We start from the raw sequence: 17,114 nt of genomic DNA, 5'->3' as shown, positions 1-17,114 counted from the left end.
CCACAACATTCAGTAAACAACTTTTATATTGACTCAATTGTGCTTTGAAGTTTGTATTTGCTAATACAGGCTGTGGTTGTGTAATGTGACATAATAGCTGATTCCCCAAAGAACGGCCAGATAAGAGTGCTCTAGGGATGATGTTTTTCTGTAGGCTGACGCAGAAGATAGCATTACCCTGGTTCCCTCGTCAAAACATCTATGGGATTTTTCAAACTGTGTGGCAAACAAATGTGTATGATACTTACACATATTCTTCAGCAAGATAATCTTCCCGAATAACAACACTTTTATATATATTTTTTAGCCTAAATGAAATCGCCACAAGTAAAATGCTAACATGGGGCTATAAACAAACCACACTACGGTCACCAGCACTGCAGTAAGGCTGTTTAGCTGTGTTCGGCGTGTGTTCAAAATTAATGCGAGGGATATTTACTGACATATTTTATGTCATAGAACAAAAACGTAAAGTCTCTTAAGCTTGTGTTTACCACAGACCTTACTTCAGGCATCAAACCAAAAACCCACTGACTTTGAGATGATGTGATAAATAGTACAGCAAGAGGGTTCCTGGTTCGAACCCGGGATGGGGGAGCCCTTCTGTGTGGAGTTTACATGTTCTCCTTGTGTCAGCATGGGTTTTGTGTGTGTATCTCTGGCTTCCTCCCACAGTCCAAAGACATGCATGTTAACTGATGACTCTAAATTGCCTGTAGGTGTGAATGTGAGCGTACATGGTTGTTTGTCTCCATGTGTCAGCCCTGTGATAGTCTGGCGACCTGTTCAGGGTGTACCCTGCCTCTCGCCTGTCAGCTGGGATAGGCTCCAGCCCCCCTGTGACCCCTAACAGGATAAGTGGTTACAGAAAATAAATGAATGAATGAAGTCTGTAGCTGCTCCACACAATGAATTGAGAAAAAATGTTAGTGATGACACTGAGAGCACCCAGGGGAATGTTCTGAGTACATGGGTACATTTTCTGCTCATCTGGGTACAAAAAAAAAACAAAAAAGAAAATATTATGTGGGTCAACAAAAATCAGGCTCCCATTCATTGTCTATGGAGCAGCTCCAGACTTTGTACCCTATGACATCACAAGTTTGAGACTTACTCCTCTGGTTTCTGGCTTTGAAAGAGAGTAGCTCATGTTCACAAGTATTGATTAAACTTTATCAGGACATAAAAATAATATTGAAATTCCTAATTTAGGTGTTGTTCCCCTTTAAATGCTGCTACTGCAAAGAATTGTGGGACGGCATTGCATGTCGTATGGTACAGGAGATATAAAGGAAGACTTGATAAATATTAAAATTCCATAACAGCTCTTATTAAGACTGCCACTTAATCACTTCCGGGTCATTTCCCTCAGTTATCTTCTATGCAAACAGGACTGCAGCCTCGGTTTCACTGTGTTCAAAACGATGGCGGAGACGTGTTTTGTTTTCGGATGCAACGCAGCAAAAGACGACATTGTGAGCGTGCATGTATTACCAAAGGACCTGCAACTCCGAGAGAAGTGGGTGCAGTTTATTTGGAAAAATCGCAATGTGCCAGACAAGCTTCCAGAGAAAACTCGGATCTGCAGTAGCCATTTCCCCGAGCACTGTTTTGAGAATTTCACCCAAAAACAGATGGGCTTTGCCACAAAACTTGTGCTGAAGCCAGATGCTGTCCCGTCCATCTATCCCGGGGACACAGCGAGTACGAGCCTACAAGTTGGTCTGCCTGTAAGTTTATTTCCCTATGTGTTATCTGTTGACTGTGTCCAACTAACCTGCAGTGTGCTAGGTAGTGTTAGCCACCGTACACTCCCACTCCTCCGTCACCTGAAAATCCTAAAGAGATTTACGTCTCCATAAACGTTCAAATAAAACATGTAATGTACTCACCTCATAGCCGCAGGTGTTAGGAAACTGGCCGGGGGTTTCCGGGTGTTGGTATATTCGTTATTGTTCAATAAACATGCATTTTAACTGCTCCTCACTGCTGGTTCACGTGTTGGCTGCAAAAACCTGCACAGCTCAGTGTCCCTAACCTACATCGTAACATTTGAAAACACACAGAGGTTGAAATTTATGTTTAGTAACATATCCATGACGAGGATCAATATATTGTATGTGACCAAAGGTACAAATACACCTTGGGAAATAATGTTTTAATATTCTGGGTCAGTTCAAAGCGAGATATGCTTCAAAATTCCCCAATGAAGCTCTGGTGACCGAGGCACCATTGAACTGCACCATCGACTCATCAGCAACTACAGTTGTTGCATGCTCAGCGTGTTTTGTCGCCAACCTACCGGTATATGTGGAGAAAGACTGCAATATTGTCTGCAACATGCGTCTGTGAGGATAGTGTGGATGGTTTGGCCCCTGGTACAGCAGCCATGCTATGCTAAGATAGTCTGGTTAGCATCAGGTGACGACTTTGCTCCAGCCACAGTGAGGAAAAAGTTGCTTATTACATCAGAAACCAGAAGTCTTCCATGGCCTCTTGCGAAGTCGGTGCGTGATGCCGATTTTTAGGGGTAAGCTCTAATGTATTGTCTGCAGGATTAATGCTTGGTGATGCAGCCATGCTTCTTCAGCAACTAACTCCCCACCTTAATCAGAATCAGAAATACTTTATTGATCCCCGAGGGGAAATTATTTATGTTACAGGTGCTCCTTGCAAGAGAGGAAAGATACGTGAAAATATAAGAAATATAAACAATAGTATTAACAAATATATAGTTAAATAAACAGGAATTATTAACAAACATAAACGTAAATATATATATATATATAGTAAGCCGAACAAGATTATTTACACAAACAGAATATATACAGTCAGGGTGAATGGGGTTATTGCACAAGTTACATTAGATTATTGCAGTGTGTGAAAAAGTCTCAGGGCCACTCAGAGGGAGGAGTTGTACAGTTTGATGGCCACAGGCAGGAATGATTTCCTGTGGCGCTCAGTGGTACATCTTGGTGGTATGAGTCTCCCACTGAAAGTACTCTTGTGCCTGACCAGCACATGGTGGAGTGGGTGTGAGACATTGTCCAAGATAGTTAGTAGCTTAGACAGCATCCTCCTCTCTGACATCACCATCAGAGAGTCACACTCCATTCCCACAACGTCACTGGCCTTGCGGATCAGTTTGAATCTGTTGGCGTCCGCCACCCTCAGCTTGCTGCCCCAGTACACAACAGCATAGAGCTGTTGTGTTACTTTTTCCTCTTCTGCTCTGGAGTGGATTACTGCCCTCCACAGGGCAACAAAGTTTCCCATTTAAAGACATGGTTTTAATCTGGTGGCATATAGAAAGTGAATAGTTTCTTTTGTCCCTGACCCAGACACAGGGACGTACATATAGACAGTGCAGGCTGTACGGTTGCACAGTGGCCCTTTGGACACTGGGGCCCATATAGAGAGCAGGCCATCCAACAAGTGTTGGCCAGAGAACAGGCTCCTGTAACTCATAAATAGATTCATGATAAATTAAAAAGAGGGGCCAATTGCTATATCCATCCATCCATTTTCATCTGCTTATCCTGGGCTGGGTCGTGGGGGCAGCAGGCCAAGCAAAGCACCCCAGACATCCCTCTCCCCAGCAACGCTTTCCAGCTCCTCCTGGGGGACCCCAAGTCGTTCCCAGGCCAGATGAGATATGTAATCCCTCCAGTGTACTCTGAGTCTGCCCTGGGGCCTCCTATCAGTGGGACATGCCCGAAACACCTCTGACAGGAGGCACCCAGGAGGCAACTTCATCAGATGCCCAAACCACTTCAACTAACCCCTTTCGACGCAACGGAGCAGCGTCTGTACTCCGAGCTCCCTCTGGATGTCCGAGCTCCTTGCCCTATCTCTAAGGCTGATGTTACCTTTAAACATTTAACAAAAGCTTGGACAGAACAGTAATGGCCGCCTCTCATCTAATTTTCCTACTTCTTTTGCCACTCTCCTTTCAATTCTCATTTTTAATTGTAGCATCTTAAGTACACCTCTGCACTGCCAAAGCATACCATAAAATCTCTCTAAAGTTGACTTTGCATTGCCATCTGCTTTTACCATTTCTTTCAACCCACAGCATAAACCCAGAAGACGTCGGCCTCACGGGATACCTCTCAACTATACACAAAGCATTCAATTGTTTCACATTTTATTTGTATTGATGTATGCATAACGCGTCGTTGTTCCCTGTGTCAATGTTTAGGTCATCACTGGCATTTTCTCTCAGACTTTGCCTGCTGTAAGACACGTAGCCTGCCAGACCGACCCTCCAGAGACAAGACCACTCAGATCAGTCGGCACACAGCTATCTGTGAAAACTCTGCAGAGTCACTTTCGTAGTATAGGTTTGTATTTCTGCATATCACAAAACCATATTAAAATTTGTTAAGTGTTTGATCTTACTTACTGTAATAGTAAGTGTGCTCATTCATTTTGCTACTAAAGACACAACTGACAGAATGACTAATTTCTTTGTCTGTGCATTGAAGCTACGCAGGCAAAAACACCCAGCAGAGACTGTGGCGTGTGCACCCCCACCTTCCCCTTGGATAGTCCATTACTGCTCCTGCAACCAACAGTAGTAAAGACACCATCCAAGAGACCTCGACTTACAGAAGAGGAGGAGGGCCCTTAAGAATGCAGCTTGTTTATGGTGGTTCATTAACCAGAGGATTCAATGTTACTCTGGGGACTCTCACTGTGATTGGTTAGCAGCTGTGTCTCTCTCTTTTATTATCTTTTCGGATGTCTCTTCATGGAGAGGAGTTGGTGAATGAAAGATTGGTGAACGATTAGGACTGCTGAAAACTTGAGCAAACTCCAAGCTGTCAGCTGCTCTGTTGGAACTGTTTAAGGGGGCTTTCACATCAGGGACCTGGGCCCTGATCCGAATTCACTTGACCCCAAAGTTGAGTTTGTTTGATTAGCATGAACACGGTGTACCATACCTGCGCACAGTGTCCCGATATGTGCCCTAGACCACTTGAAAAGGTGGTCTCAAGTAAGGTTCATGTGTATGCTGGTACAATACCTATCAAGTGGGAAAACCAATCGTAACTAAAAAAGCGGACTCCTATTTAACCCAACTACAAGGAGTTTGATGAAACATTCTTAATTTCAGTAGCACAGCTCGTTGCCGACTGGCCGAGATCCAGCTTTGTTTCTGCCTTCAAGCTGCTCTGGCTTGGAGCGGACCTTCACCTTGCCTCTCCACCAGTCCCCGCTGATGATAGCTCCTAGAGCAGCGGTGTGCATGTGCGGCACTCTTTCCTACTCTTAAGCACAACAAAAATGTCACGAAGATGATGGCGCAAGTGTACTTGAGTGCAGAACAACATTACTAATGTGAAAACTGAGCGTCGGGGGAGTGGAAAGGAGAAAAATCGAACTATGAAAACACTTCATAAAAGATAACTGAGCATCTTTAGGTGACTAACTCATGTTCGTTACTGCTTTTTAAAAAGGGGACGTTTTTGTTGTCTGCCAGAAGGTTCAAATGTTTTTATGTTCTTTTTGTCTTTAGTTCCTCTTCTACAAGTTATACCACAATGTCCCTCTGAGTAAAGTGTGATTTCCCTTCTGCTGAAACTAGACAGAAGTGGGGAAAATGTTTAAACCACTTAATCTGTGTAAAAGCCACTAAGATGAAAAACAAGACAAATGCGTATTTTCACTATCAAAAATCCACAATTGAGGGAAACTGTAATGGCTTGGTATAGTTTCTTGCCATTGCTGCTAAATTTGGGATGGTAATTTAAAACCAACGGGTGGAACAGGTGAAAATCTTTGATATTTGACAGAAAGTAGATGCACAGTAATTGTTTTGACAGGATTATTCCGTTTCAGTTCTGCTATTCTGTTTTACATCATGAAGTTAGTTCATTTACAATATTTGGTGTCAAAAAAGAAACGATAACTAAAAGTGAACAGAGATGTTAATGTAGCTTTTGTGTTAAGCTGTTAGTATCATAATGGCTGTAGAGAAGGCCAACATTAAATCTGAAATTTCAATGTTGACTGGTAAATTATCAGCAGCCTTAGTAAAGCTGGATCCTGTTGTTTGGGTTTCATTATTCAACTGGCTATGTACAGAAGGGGATTTTCTTTGTCTTTTTTTACAGGAAAAATCAAAGCACATACATGTCTTAAATGTGGTGTAATAAAACTTACGTTATACTGAGTATGTGTTGTTATCTCTATTATTTTTTTATCTAGTAAGTTTTTTTTTTTGTATTTCATTATATAAAAGTATTTTTAATGTTTGCAGACCTCTGTGTACACACGGTCCGAGGAGGGAATGTCAGGGTTTTCCAAAAGCATCTTAAGGCTTCGATGACTTGTAAGTAGAGTAATTCACTTGCAATACACTCCATTTTCTACACCTTCCACAATTTGAATTTAGATTCATAAGAATGTGGCTGGCAAGAGTATTGGGATGATAATGAAATGGGAAGGCATCTGTAAAAAAATATGAAAGCATGTTATTACTGAAAGAATATAGGTCAAGGACTTGGAGGAAGACACCACCATTATCTGTTGGAGTCAAGGACATACAAGCCTCAATAAATCAGTTTATAAAACAAGTGAACACCCAGCTGGAGTATGTGCACTCTATTCAGCCAAAATCCACTAAGGAACCAAAACATAATACATTTGAAAACCTTGGGAAGGTGTAATGAAAAATACAGAGTCATTTGATTAACTATTTAAAAGAAACAGGTTTAGGTCTTATGTTTCAAAATGTTACCGGACAAACTTACCATTTCATCAGCAATAAACCCATCAGGAATAAATCTCTGTTATTCTTAATTGTTCCACAGTCATACTATCTCTAATGTGTCAATTTCTGATGAACGTGACCTTAAAATGTCCTATGAGCTTTGTATAATTAGACAATTCTCTTTAAATAATACTTTTTCAATCAAATCCATCCCGTCTGGACTAATTCAATTAATGTTTAGGAGGAGGTGGCATTCTAGATGCACTATACTCATTTCTTTGGCACAGACATACTGTGTAAGAAATGTGATAATGAACATATTTGTTCATATATATCTTCTCAAAGTAAAAACAAAATAGCTGCTAGAGGTAACTTCTCTGGGAGCTAACAATCAGAAGAGATACATTGGAAAATACTTCTGCTCTTGTCACATACTTTTATTTAAAACTTTACATACCAATTGACACTGATAACTCCTGTTATTTTTTGCTGATGAAACATCAGTGCATTTATTCTTCAGTGTGAAATGACCTGACTTTAATTTTTATGTTGTAAAAACTCACTACTTAATCCTTAAAAATATTTGGTACTCTGACGATCTGAGTAAGACATCTTCAGAACACCATAAAACTTTTAAAATAATTAAAAGCCAAGTCCCAATTAAACGCCTAGTCCCTTTTATTAGCCGGGTGTGGCTACACATTTTGACAAATGAAGGCGTGGTCTGGTTGCCAAGCGCTTCCCTTTTTTTAAAAAATATAAAATAAAAGTTCTTCTGTTTTTTTACAAGCCATCTTTCCTTCTTTCCCTCTTTTTTTTGCGGTTTAGGTGAGCTCACAGCTCTCACTCTTTTTTTATTGTATTTTTTAAATTCACGTTTATTTATTTAATTATTTATTTATTGACAGATTTTAATACTTTAATTTTTTTATTTATTTTCAAAACAACATTTATATTAATAAATTAATAAATAAATAATATAAATAAGAAAAGAAACGCCAGCCATTCGTGAACCAATCAGTGTGTGTGACGTAAAATTTACACGCCGTACCTGCAACGTCATCTTCAGTCGACACAAACGCCGGTTGCTAAGCGAGTAGCTAAGCAAACGTTCATAATGTCGGCAGAAGAAAGTTGTCGGTTATGCAGAACCAACCTGATGGTGAAAGGAGTGATAACAAACTCAAGAAACCTCTTCACTGTGAACTCCGTGGGAAACCCGTTGTCCCAGCGGTTCCACGATGTTGGAGTAATTTTACAAAAAAGACCCGGGGTGTTGTCTCGCAGGATTTGTGGCAAATGTTACCGAAAGTTAGTCAGGGTGGAAGAAGCTCTGAGAAATTTGAAAAAGTGGCAACAGACGGCAGAAATAGAGGCGACCATAGAAAAGGACGTACAGAGGGCGGCACAACACCGACACACGACAGAGGTATAATGCTAACGTTAGTGCTAGTGCTGAAAACGTTACAACAAATAACTGTGGCGCGTCTAACCTGAAACAGTTACAGCACACTGTTAGGATATCCTGAGTATACATCTACAGTGACAACAGACTCAATTTGTTACATGTTATTTTTAAATTGGTCCACTACAGTCCAGTTTCCCACGCTCACTCATACATCCATGATCTTTGTGTATGACTCAGACATTCCTCAACAATAAAATCACACTGTCAAACTACCACTAGTCTTCTATGATGATCAGCAACTAAGGATGCACCACTTATCCTAAAACCGCAACTAACTTTTACAGTCTTCTTCTGTTCTATATTTGTGATGATGGATGTGTTGCTTCCCTTTTCTCTGTACTAAGGACAATGATGGCAGCACATCTATAATTTTAAGACATGTGGCCTCCCAAACTGACCCTACAGAGAGGAGATCAATCGGCACACAGCAGAAAAACGTCAAAAGCAGAGGTTTGTACACTTGTAACTTCAATATCGTGTTGCTGTTCAGTTTCCCTAATTGAAATAGCTCATGCATGCATGCTGCTAAATCACACACACCACTCACAGAACGACTATTTGTTTGTGTGTGCATTGAAGGTACCCAGGCAAAAATACCCAGCAGAGATTGTGGCGTTTGCACCCTCACCTACCCCTTGGACAGTTCAGTACTGTTCCTGCAGCCAACAGTAGTAAAGAGAGCATCCAAAAGACCTCGACTCAGCCTTACAGACGAGGAGGGAGGCCCTTCAGAATGCAGCTCATCTATGGTGGATCACAACCCAGACTATTCTGCATGACCTCTGAGGACTCACTGTCGTGGGTTAGCAGCTGTGTGTTTTGGAAGTCTCTTCATGGAGGGGAGTTGGTGACTGATAGATTAATGAATGGAACAATTACGACAGCTGGGAACCTACATTTTTATGGTATGGTCATGGAAAACGGCGTCTGTGCAACAATTTGTAACCTGTGTCCAACTGATATGGTGCTATTCTACGATTTTTGGTGTTAAGCTAGTTTTTTTTCTTCACTTCCTGTGCAGACATTACTATACAGACAGATGTCCCTATAGGAATACTATGCAGGATTGTCAGTTACTGTGTGTAGACATGCTTGCTGGCAAAAGTGAAAGTAAAAGCCAACCCCAGACTCACTCTCATTTGGCATTTTGCCTCACTATAATTGCATTTTTCTGCACTGTGTCTCTTGGATGCCTGCTGCAGTCCACTTGAGTGCTGTGGGGGTACACACCCATAAATGTCCCGAACACAGAAAGTACAGGCAGGAAGAGTCGCCACACACTCATACGTCTAGTGGGCCACAAGTCATGATTGAGAAGGATTAATTCTGTTTGAGTCTATACATTGTTTTATAGGAAATTAGCATTAGCAAGGCATCAAACCCTCAGCTGCTCTTTAGGAACTGTTAGATGTGCGATAATGGAAAACTGTCTCTATCCATACAGCACACTTCCTACTTTAAAGCAGGAACATATGTGGTGCCTTGTTATGTACTGAAATTTTTACATAGGTTGTTGTTTTTTTCTGTTCCTTGTCTAGAAGTTACACCACAATCTTTCTGTATACATTGCAATTTCACTTCTACAAAAACTAGACAGAGGCAGGGCGGATTTTCGGACCACTAAATCTCTAGAAAAGCCACAAAGAAAGAAACACGGCCAGATATTAGCCTCACATTGGTGAATCTGTTTTCACTGTTAGCAATTCAGAAAAGCAAAAATCTGTCAAATGTAACTATACTGTAATGGCTCTATACAGTCTCTCACCCTTACTACTAAACTAGAGGTCAGTTTCAATTCGGATTTTTAAGAAATTCCACCTCAGTGAGGTGCTGCCCACACTTCCCTATTTTACACTGTTAGGATGTGATTCTGTGTACACAGCACTTTTACAAGAAAAGAGAGGGCATTAAACCACAACCACAAAATTAGGATGAGATACTTCCTATTTTAAGTGTATCTGTGTTTAGTGTTGTCAAAAATATCGATTTATCAATACTCATTGATTCTGAATATTTGAAAAGGTTTCAAAACTCATTTTCCGCAGTATTGATACACCAGTACCAGCTGTGCTTTCTTCTCTCTTAATGTTATTGTTTACTACAGTCATTCTGCAGTTCCCTGCTACCAACCAAGACAAGAGAAGTCGTTTTGATGTGATAGCCTTGTTCTCTTAACTAAAAATCTAACTTGTATGCCCTCAATATCGGGTTTTCCCCAAGGTTTTTAAAAATGGTATTTACTATTGATATTTTTCAGGATATTGTATCAAAGTTAGAGGCTCCAGTTGTTATACGATGAATTTTCACTTTGCTTAATTATCGTATCATGAACATTTGCTGCTAGCTGCAGACAGACAGACAGACAGACATTGATTGAACTGACCTGGTACCCCCGCCTTCAGCCATGGTGAGATGTCTGTCCCCTCTCCGTGTACCTCCAGTTTGGTTGTATTAATGGGAGCCAACAGTTTGACCACTTCTTCCATCACCTGTTGATACAGACACAGCTTAGTGCTTCTCAGCTCATCGCATAGTCTGTTATACACAAGCTCTTTTCAAACATGGTAGTGTAATTTCAAGATGCATTGTCTTATTTTTTAATTATGTGGCTTTTGTAATTCAGACACCGGATTATAAGCCACAAGTGAACATTTACTCAGCATGTCACAAGACGTTACAGTGCCACATTTACATAGAAGATACAGTCACTCAGTGGTTACGCGTGAGTTTTCTGCATTAAAATACACTGATGTTAAATCAGAAGTTCTAAGTTGAGACTAGTTAAAAATGTCCAATCTAGGCAGCAATGGTCTGAACGTAGGTGTAATATTAAGTAGGGATTAGATGGAGGGAAAACAGCACATTCACTGCACTGAGTATTAATTCACGCCACCTTGTAGATTCTGTGCTTTGCAGAATTCAGACTTTTATGCCTGAATAAATACTTAATAATTGTGTGATACTGTTGTGTTTTCAATCCTACCTTTCGTGCTGCATCATTGCCAGTAAACTGCAGAGCCACAGGGTTGAATGTCCCCATGTCAGACTCCATGACCAGGTCAAAGTTTGACATGTTCACCTGGGTGGGGAGAGGAAGCAGAAAAGGGTAGGACACAGAGCAGATACAGGAGGTGAAGGACCAAGAGAGGCCACAGAGTCATAAAAAACACCCTAAGGTGTGCTTGAATGATTAAAAACAAAACAAGCTTGAGCCAATGGAAACAGTGGACCACTCAGTAATCCTCATACAAGGCTTCAAGAGGTGAATCACACTCAACCAGTCACTGGGAGTTGCTGGTACAGCTGCCCTAACGTACTGAGACAATTCCTAATATGTATTGAACGTTAGCAATGTTACAGTACACTGGTTAAAAACATGCACTTAACTCATACCTCTGTTTTGACAGTTTAGGTCATTGTATGCAGGGTTCCCATGGTCATGAAATTCCTGGAAAACTTTTCCAAATGTTGTGGAAAATTGTGTTGAATTGTCACTAGTATCATGTGACAACAGTGTGTGCAACTAGTTGGTACTGGGAATGTCTAACAAGCAAGTTAAGTTAGCTAGCAGTTTTTGTATACGCAAATGCCTGGCTAGTATGTGTTTATTTATGTATGGCTTTCAAACTGCAAATATAATACATGACTAAAGAGAGGCTGACCCTCCCTGTGCTGGATGTGAGCTCTGCACCAAAACGCTTGACGTTGGCAACATGGGGGAAACAGGTTCGGTCAGCCATATTGAAGGGAAAAAGCATCAAGATAACCAAAAGACAGCTCAACAGGCTGCCAGCGTCAGCACATATTTCACGCCTGCTGTAGCCAGACCAGATAAAGTTACAGCTTAGTAGACAAATTTCATTCAATATTCCATGCTACATTTTTGCTCCCATGCCTGTCTTATGGACAAAGCCCCCTGGAGTAAGAGCCTCGCTATTGCGCCGTATGATTGCTATTTCAGCATAACGTTACCTAGTTTATACTACTTAAATAAAGTGGAAAAGATATGGGAAGGTTTTGAACATTCATTGGTAAAAATGTGTGGGAACCCTGTAGGGGTCAACTGCATCATAGGCAGCTAAAGCTCTAAAGAAGCTGGTTTGCTGTCTAGATCCTTTGCACAAAGAAAAATCTGGTAGCTAGCCAAGGTCTGTTCAGCTCACTGGAAGAACATTTTCTATGCTCCTATACTCTATACTTTCACAGTGTGGTCTGACCCTCCCTGCTGCTTACTAGCAGGGTCAATTTGCTTTACTGCAGTAACAGTAGACAGTACCTTGTGTAGATCAAAGTACTGCTGCGCTCCGACCCCACCCTGCTCCTCAGCTGTCCACAACACTGCTCGCAGGGTTCTCCTCGGACGCAAACCTGGAAACAGACAAAGACTCATAAACATAAAAAGCTGTGAATACATAAAGAAAGAGAAAGATAACAGCTCCAGTTAACAAACGACACAACTGCCATGTATAGTGATGATACTGTATTTCTAACTCTTTAGAACTTGTAATACACATTAAAGTTACTGTATTCCTAACTAAACCTTTTTAACACTGGACCTTGTTCTCCTCTTGTTTGGATAACACGGTCCCACTGTAGGGTTACTGAGTTACACTCTCGTCTCTATAACTATACTGTGCTGTACATCCGAGCCTGTTTCCTAAATATGTTGTCCTTCTTCCTCTACAAACAGTTAGAGGAAATTACAGTTTACAGTCTGTGGAATTGTTTTATAATTTGTACCTAAGTTTGGAACAGGGTACTTTGCTCCCTGAATACAGAACGTTGTGTTTTGCTCCCTCATTTATGGAGCTAGTTGGTCTAGTCACTTGTTTAAAAAGAAGATGGCTGATCTCAGTAGGGCAAACAAGATAAGTAAATAATTAACTTGACTTTGTTTTTAAGGTTGTGTAAGCTTGCTGCCATCCACATACTTTTCATTCATTCATAAAATATGTACATGTTTTTTCAGTGGAAGTTCATCTGTGCAGCATCATGCACATTATATGCATGTGCCTACAGTATAGGACATGTTTGTTTTCATATTACCTAAGTCCTTGATGAGGGAAAGGGCTTCCCACGAAATCATGGCTCCACCTCCGTCATCCATGGCGCCTTGGCCCACATCCCAACTGTCCAAATGGCCGCTCAGTAACACGACCTAGCAGATTTGACAGATAAAGAGATGTATAAATAGACACGAGGAGACTGTGGTGTGACGCTTAAAGGGATAGTTTGATGTATGAGGTACTTATCCCCAGTCAGTGTTTTACATACAGTAAATGTCTGTTGGCACAACCCAGTTTAGAGAAGCTGCTTTACCTTGCTGTTAGACGATAACCAATGGGGAACTGAAGCTGTTGATCGCTCTCTTCAAAGCCAAACTCCACTGAGAAAAACAGTATAATAACACAGACTAACTGATTGAGACAGCAGTAGACTAGTACGTTTTGCTGCTGCCCCTGTCCACAGCAGTACAGTGCTTTCGTGTCAGTACTGCTTTCTGCTTCCCCAAACTTGAGGCATGGCGACTACCATCTACTGTAGGAAATACACTGACTGGATAAGTACCTCATACAACCCCACTTCAAAAGATCAGAACTATTCCTTTAAGCTTGGTGCAAATGCAAGAGAATGGGATCAGATAACACTCTCTGGCCCATATCTACATTTTATTAAAGCAAACACAAACATGATAGGGCTCCGATTTGACTCTACGTATTTTCAATAAAAAAAATGCTTTTTATCAGCAAGGACAGACAGCCCGCCTCACAAAAACAGGAAAACAAAGACGAAAACACACAGTTTAGACTGATATGCCCATTTCCAGGAATCTGAAAGGGGTTGGATTCCTGTCAGTGGGATGATCCTGATCTGCTGTTCCAGGTTACAAAACATTTTCTGACCTGAGCAAGTCCAGTCTGGACAATGACCCAGAGGCCACACGTTCCGTTAAAACAAGAGTGAAGTGCAACTTCTCTCTTGCGTAAGAGAAATGCTAATATATTTTTTTTAGGCATTGCAGGGTCAGTCTGTCAGTCAGTCCACCAATTTGGTCCAGACAGAAATATCTCAACAACAATGTGGATGGTTTGCCATTAAATTTTGTACAGACATTCATGGTGCCCAGAGGATAAATCCTTTGACTATTCTACAAGCACCACCAGCAATTTATCTAAAATCTTCCGTATTCATTGCCTTAAAATTTGCAGCATGATTAGCATGTTAGCATTTAGCTCAAAGCACCACTGTATCTAAGTGCAGCCTTACAAAGCCACTAGCATGGATGTAGACTTGTAGTCTTGTACATTTTCATCAGCATTTGTATCTGCTTAAAGTTGAAGGTTCCATTAGTGTGCCTAAAAATTAATTTAATAATATTAACATTTGTGAAATGTGTAGTCTACATGCTTAAATCAGCTGGGAATGTAAGACATACACACACATTTAGTACAGACACAACACAGATAAGGCACCGTGTGCAAGATCTATAAATCACAAAACTGGTCCTGCAACACCAGAAATGTCGACCTCTAAATTTCCTCTAACTTAGGTTTTCCATGTAAGGGTTTATCCCAGGTTACTGCATGCTTCAGGGATTTCACAGTCCAGTCTTTGAGTTGGAATCTGGCCATAAACACACTGAGCTTGTAATAATTCAGCCCAGCTGCGGTGATGAAAGCAATAGGACATTCATATTTATTAAAACCCCACATGAATTATTTTTCCGTTGTGCTGCAATTCAAACACTGGGTAACCTCAGAGGGCCTCTGCTGGCTCCTTTTGACTTTATATTGCTACACTGTCACTCTACTAAAGGGTACAGCTACCTGACTAGTAATACTATTAGTATGCTTATGGCTACAGCTAAATTTGTTGTAGTTAACTAGTTTAAATTGAGATTAAAAAAGTATTAAAATGATGTTGAGATGTGGTTCGGTGGCATGTAGTTAAGATGGGAAGGAAAACATTTTTTTTAACCTAATACACACTGACATTTATGATCATTATCACTTTCACGCTACATGATTTGTTTTTAGCCGTAACTATAAACAGAAAGCCTACATGACGAGATATTTTAGATTAAAACGGGTAATATTGCCATGAAAAAAGATGGAAGATGTAGGAGTTAAGTGGGTGGAAACAATCCTAGCAACTCATCCCTCGCAGATGACTGGCTCTAAAAGGCTAAACTGTGGAAATGACTCACTAAACCTCAAATGGACATCTTTCTATGAACGTGGGCAAACACACGCACACACACTCCAACCACAACTGCTGCCACTGCCAGCTGGAGCACTAAGTCACAGCGCCAGAAATGATGTCAACCATGCCATGTGTTTCATTTCCCTTTTCTATAATGAGCGACCAAACGATGGTTCCCAGATAAGAATAGCAACAGCTTACATCAGCAATGTTCCTCTCATCCAAGTCTTCTGAGTGATTTTTTGGTTAACTCCACTTATTTTCCACGAATTAAACAGGAGAGGCTGCAATTTGTAAAGAAGGGGTGCGTTCACTTGAATGACACACAGTGGGAGCTGCTGAGATATATTTTGGACACAATACCATTCAAACAAAGTGAGTGTTCTGTAAGCTATCAAAGTCAGGAGTCTTGTGTTTGGGCAATCTTGGACTATAATGTTAGGATGTGATGTATTTGCAGGCTCAAGAGGCTGTGAGGGAGTAAAGGCTTACACACATACACTCCTAGGAGTTTCCCAATGCAACACTATCTACCTTCATCTGCCGACAAAATTTATCTTGTCAGATATTAAAACGTGTACAGACGCCTCTGTTCGTAACTCAACATGGACACTTCCTTAACGACGATAACAACACCTCTGCTCCAGGCAGCCTCCACCTATATTAGGATCCACCATGATTCACAGGACACTGGAAATTTCACACACGCGTTAAGTGTGTGATACATGGAAAGGGAAAATGTTAATTCAGTCTGATCAAGTCTAACAAGAAGCTTCTTCCCTGTTTTCTGCAGCTTGATTCACACAGGTTTTAACACTCATTCTTACAGATCAGAGCAGCTACAATTTACATACCCTGCTCAGCTATTTAGGACATACTAGTTCAAACTGACTGGGGCTGTCCCTGTGGATGGGAAATCTTGATCCTGCTTCTCTTCCACTTTTCTTCAGACAGATGCAACAGCTTTGAGCAGACAGTAAAGACCTCAAGACAGTTTCTTCCACTGACTTCAAGTTAAATCTGCCACACTAGTCCTGACTGTTTACCCACATCTGTGTACCCACACTGGGCAACGGGTGCCTTGGTGCTGAGCATGTCACATCTGGTATCCTGAAGCTGCTGTACTGTTTTCAGCCCTGACAGAAGCATTAGTGGGATTTTCTGTTCATCATACTGCCTCCTCTACAAACACACCAGCTTTCACTGGAGATTTGTGCAGCGGCACTATGTCCGTTTATCAGGTTCTACCTGTGAAACATGTTTGTGTCCTTCTACATATGTGTGAAGGACCTGTGTGTGACATTGTGTGACACTGCACTGCTCCCTTGCAAGCTGGGGCAGGGAATGTGCTTCTGACTTAGAGCTGGACATACTTTGTATTTTATGACTGATGAGGCTAATAGTTGCATGTAGGTGTCTGACCATGTGTGTCCACCCTGCGACAGACCACCTGTCCAGAGTGCACGACACCTTTCGCACAATGCATGCTGGAATCCGATTATTTGATCCTATTTTCAGGCAAATGTCCCTGCTAAGCAACACTGTGCATCCCCATTCACTCAAAAGCTTCACACACAGAACACTAGTTTTACTTCACAAAATCTGAAAATGAAGAACAGATACTAAGGATGACTGCAGACTCCAGTGTTGCAGTTCAGAAACATCCACCCAAAAGCAAATTTAAATGATCATTCAGCATGTTTACATTAACGTGTTCACAAATCA

General features: G+C 41.1%; 1 protein-coding gene across 2 annotated transcripts in view; it reads right to left on the bottom strand.

The window, feature by feature from the left end:
* Nucleotides 1–17,114, bottom strand: part of LOC126392003 (carboxypeptidase Q-like) — a 30,685-nt gene that overhangs the window by 4,413 nt on the left and 9,158 nt on the right. For both annotated transcript variants that reach the window (XM_050047088.1, XM_050047090.1), the window contains exons 7-10: nucleotides 13,233–13,344; nucleotides 12,463–12,554; nucleotides 11,170–11,265; nucleotides 10,570–10,675 (exon numbers count right to left, since the gene is read on the bottom strand). In XM_050047088.1, the coding sequence (XP_049903045.1) occupies nucleotides 10,570–10,675; nucleotides 11,170–11,265; nucleotides 12,463–12,554; nucleotides 13,233–13,344 (406 nt within the window). The remainder of the gene's footprint in view (nucleotides 1–10,569; nucleotides 10,676–11,169; nucleotides 11,266–12,462; nucleotides 12,555–13,232; nucleotides 13,345–17,114) is intronic.

This window comes from Epinephelus moara, chromosome 6 (genome assembly GCF_006386435.1).
Source record: "Epinephelus moara isolate mb chromosome 6, YSFRI_EMoa_1.0, whole genome shotgun sequence".
Taxonomy (NCBI): domain Eukaryota; kingdom Metazoa; phylum Chordata; class Actinopteri; order Perciformes; family Serranidae; genus Epinephelus; species Epinephelus moara.
This window is presented reverse-complemented; position numbering and strand designations above follow the sequence as displayed.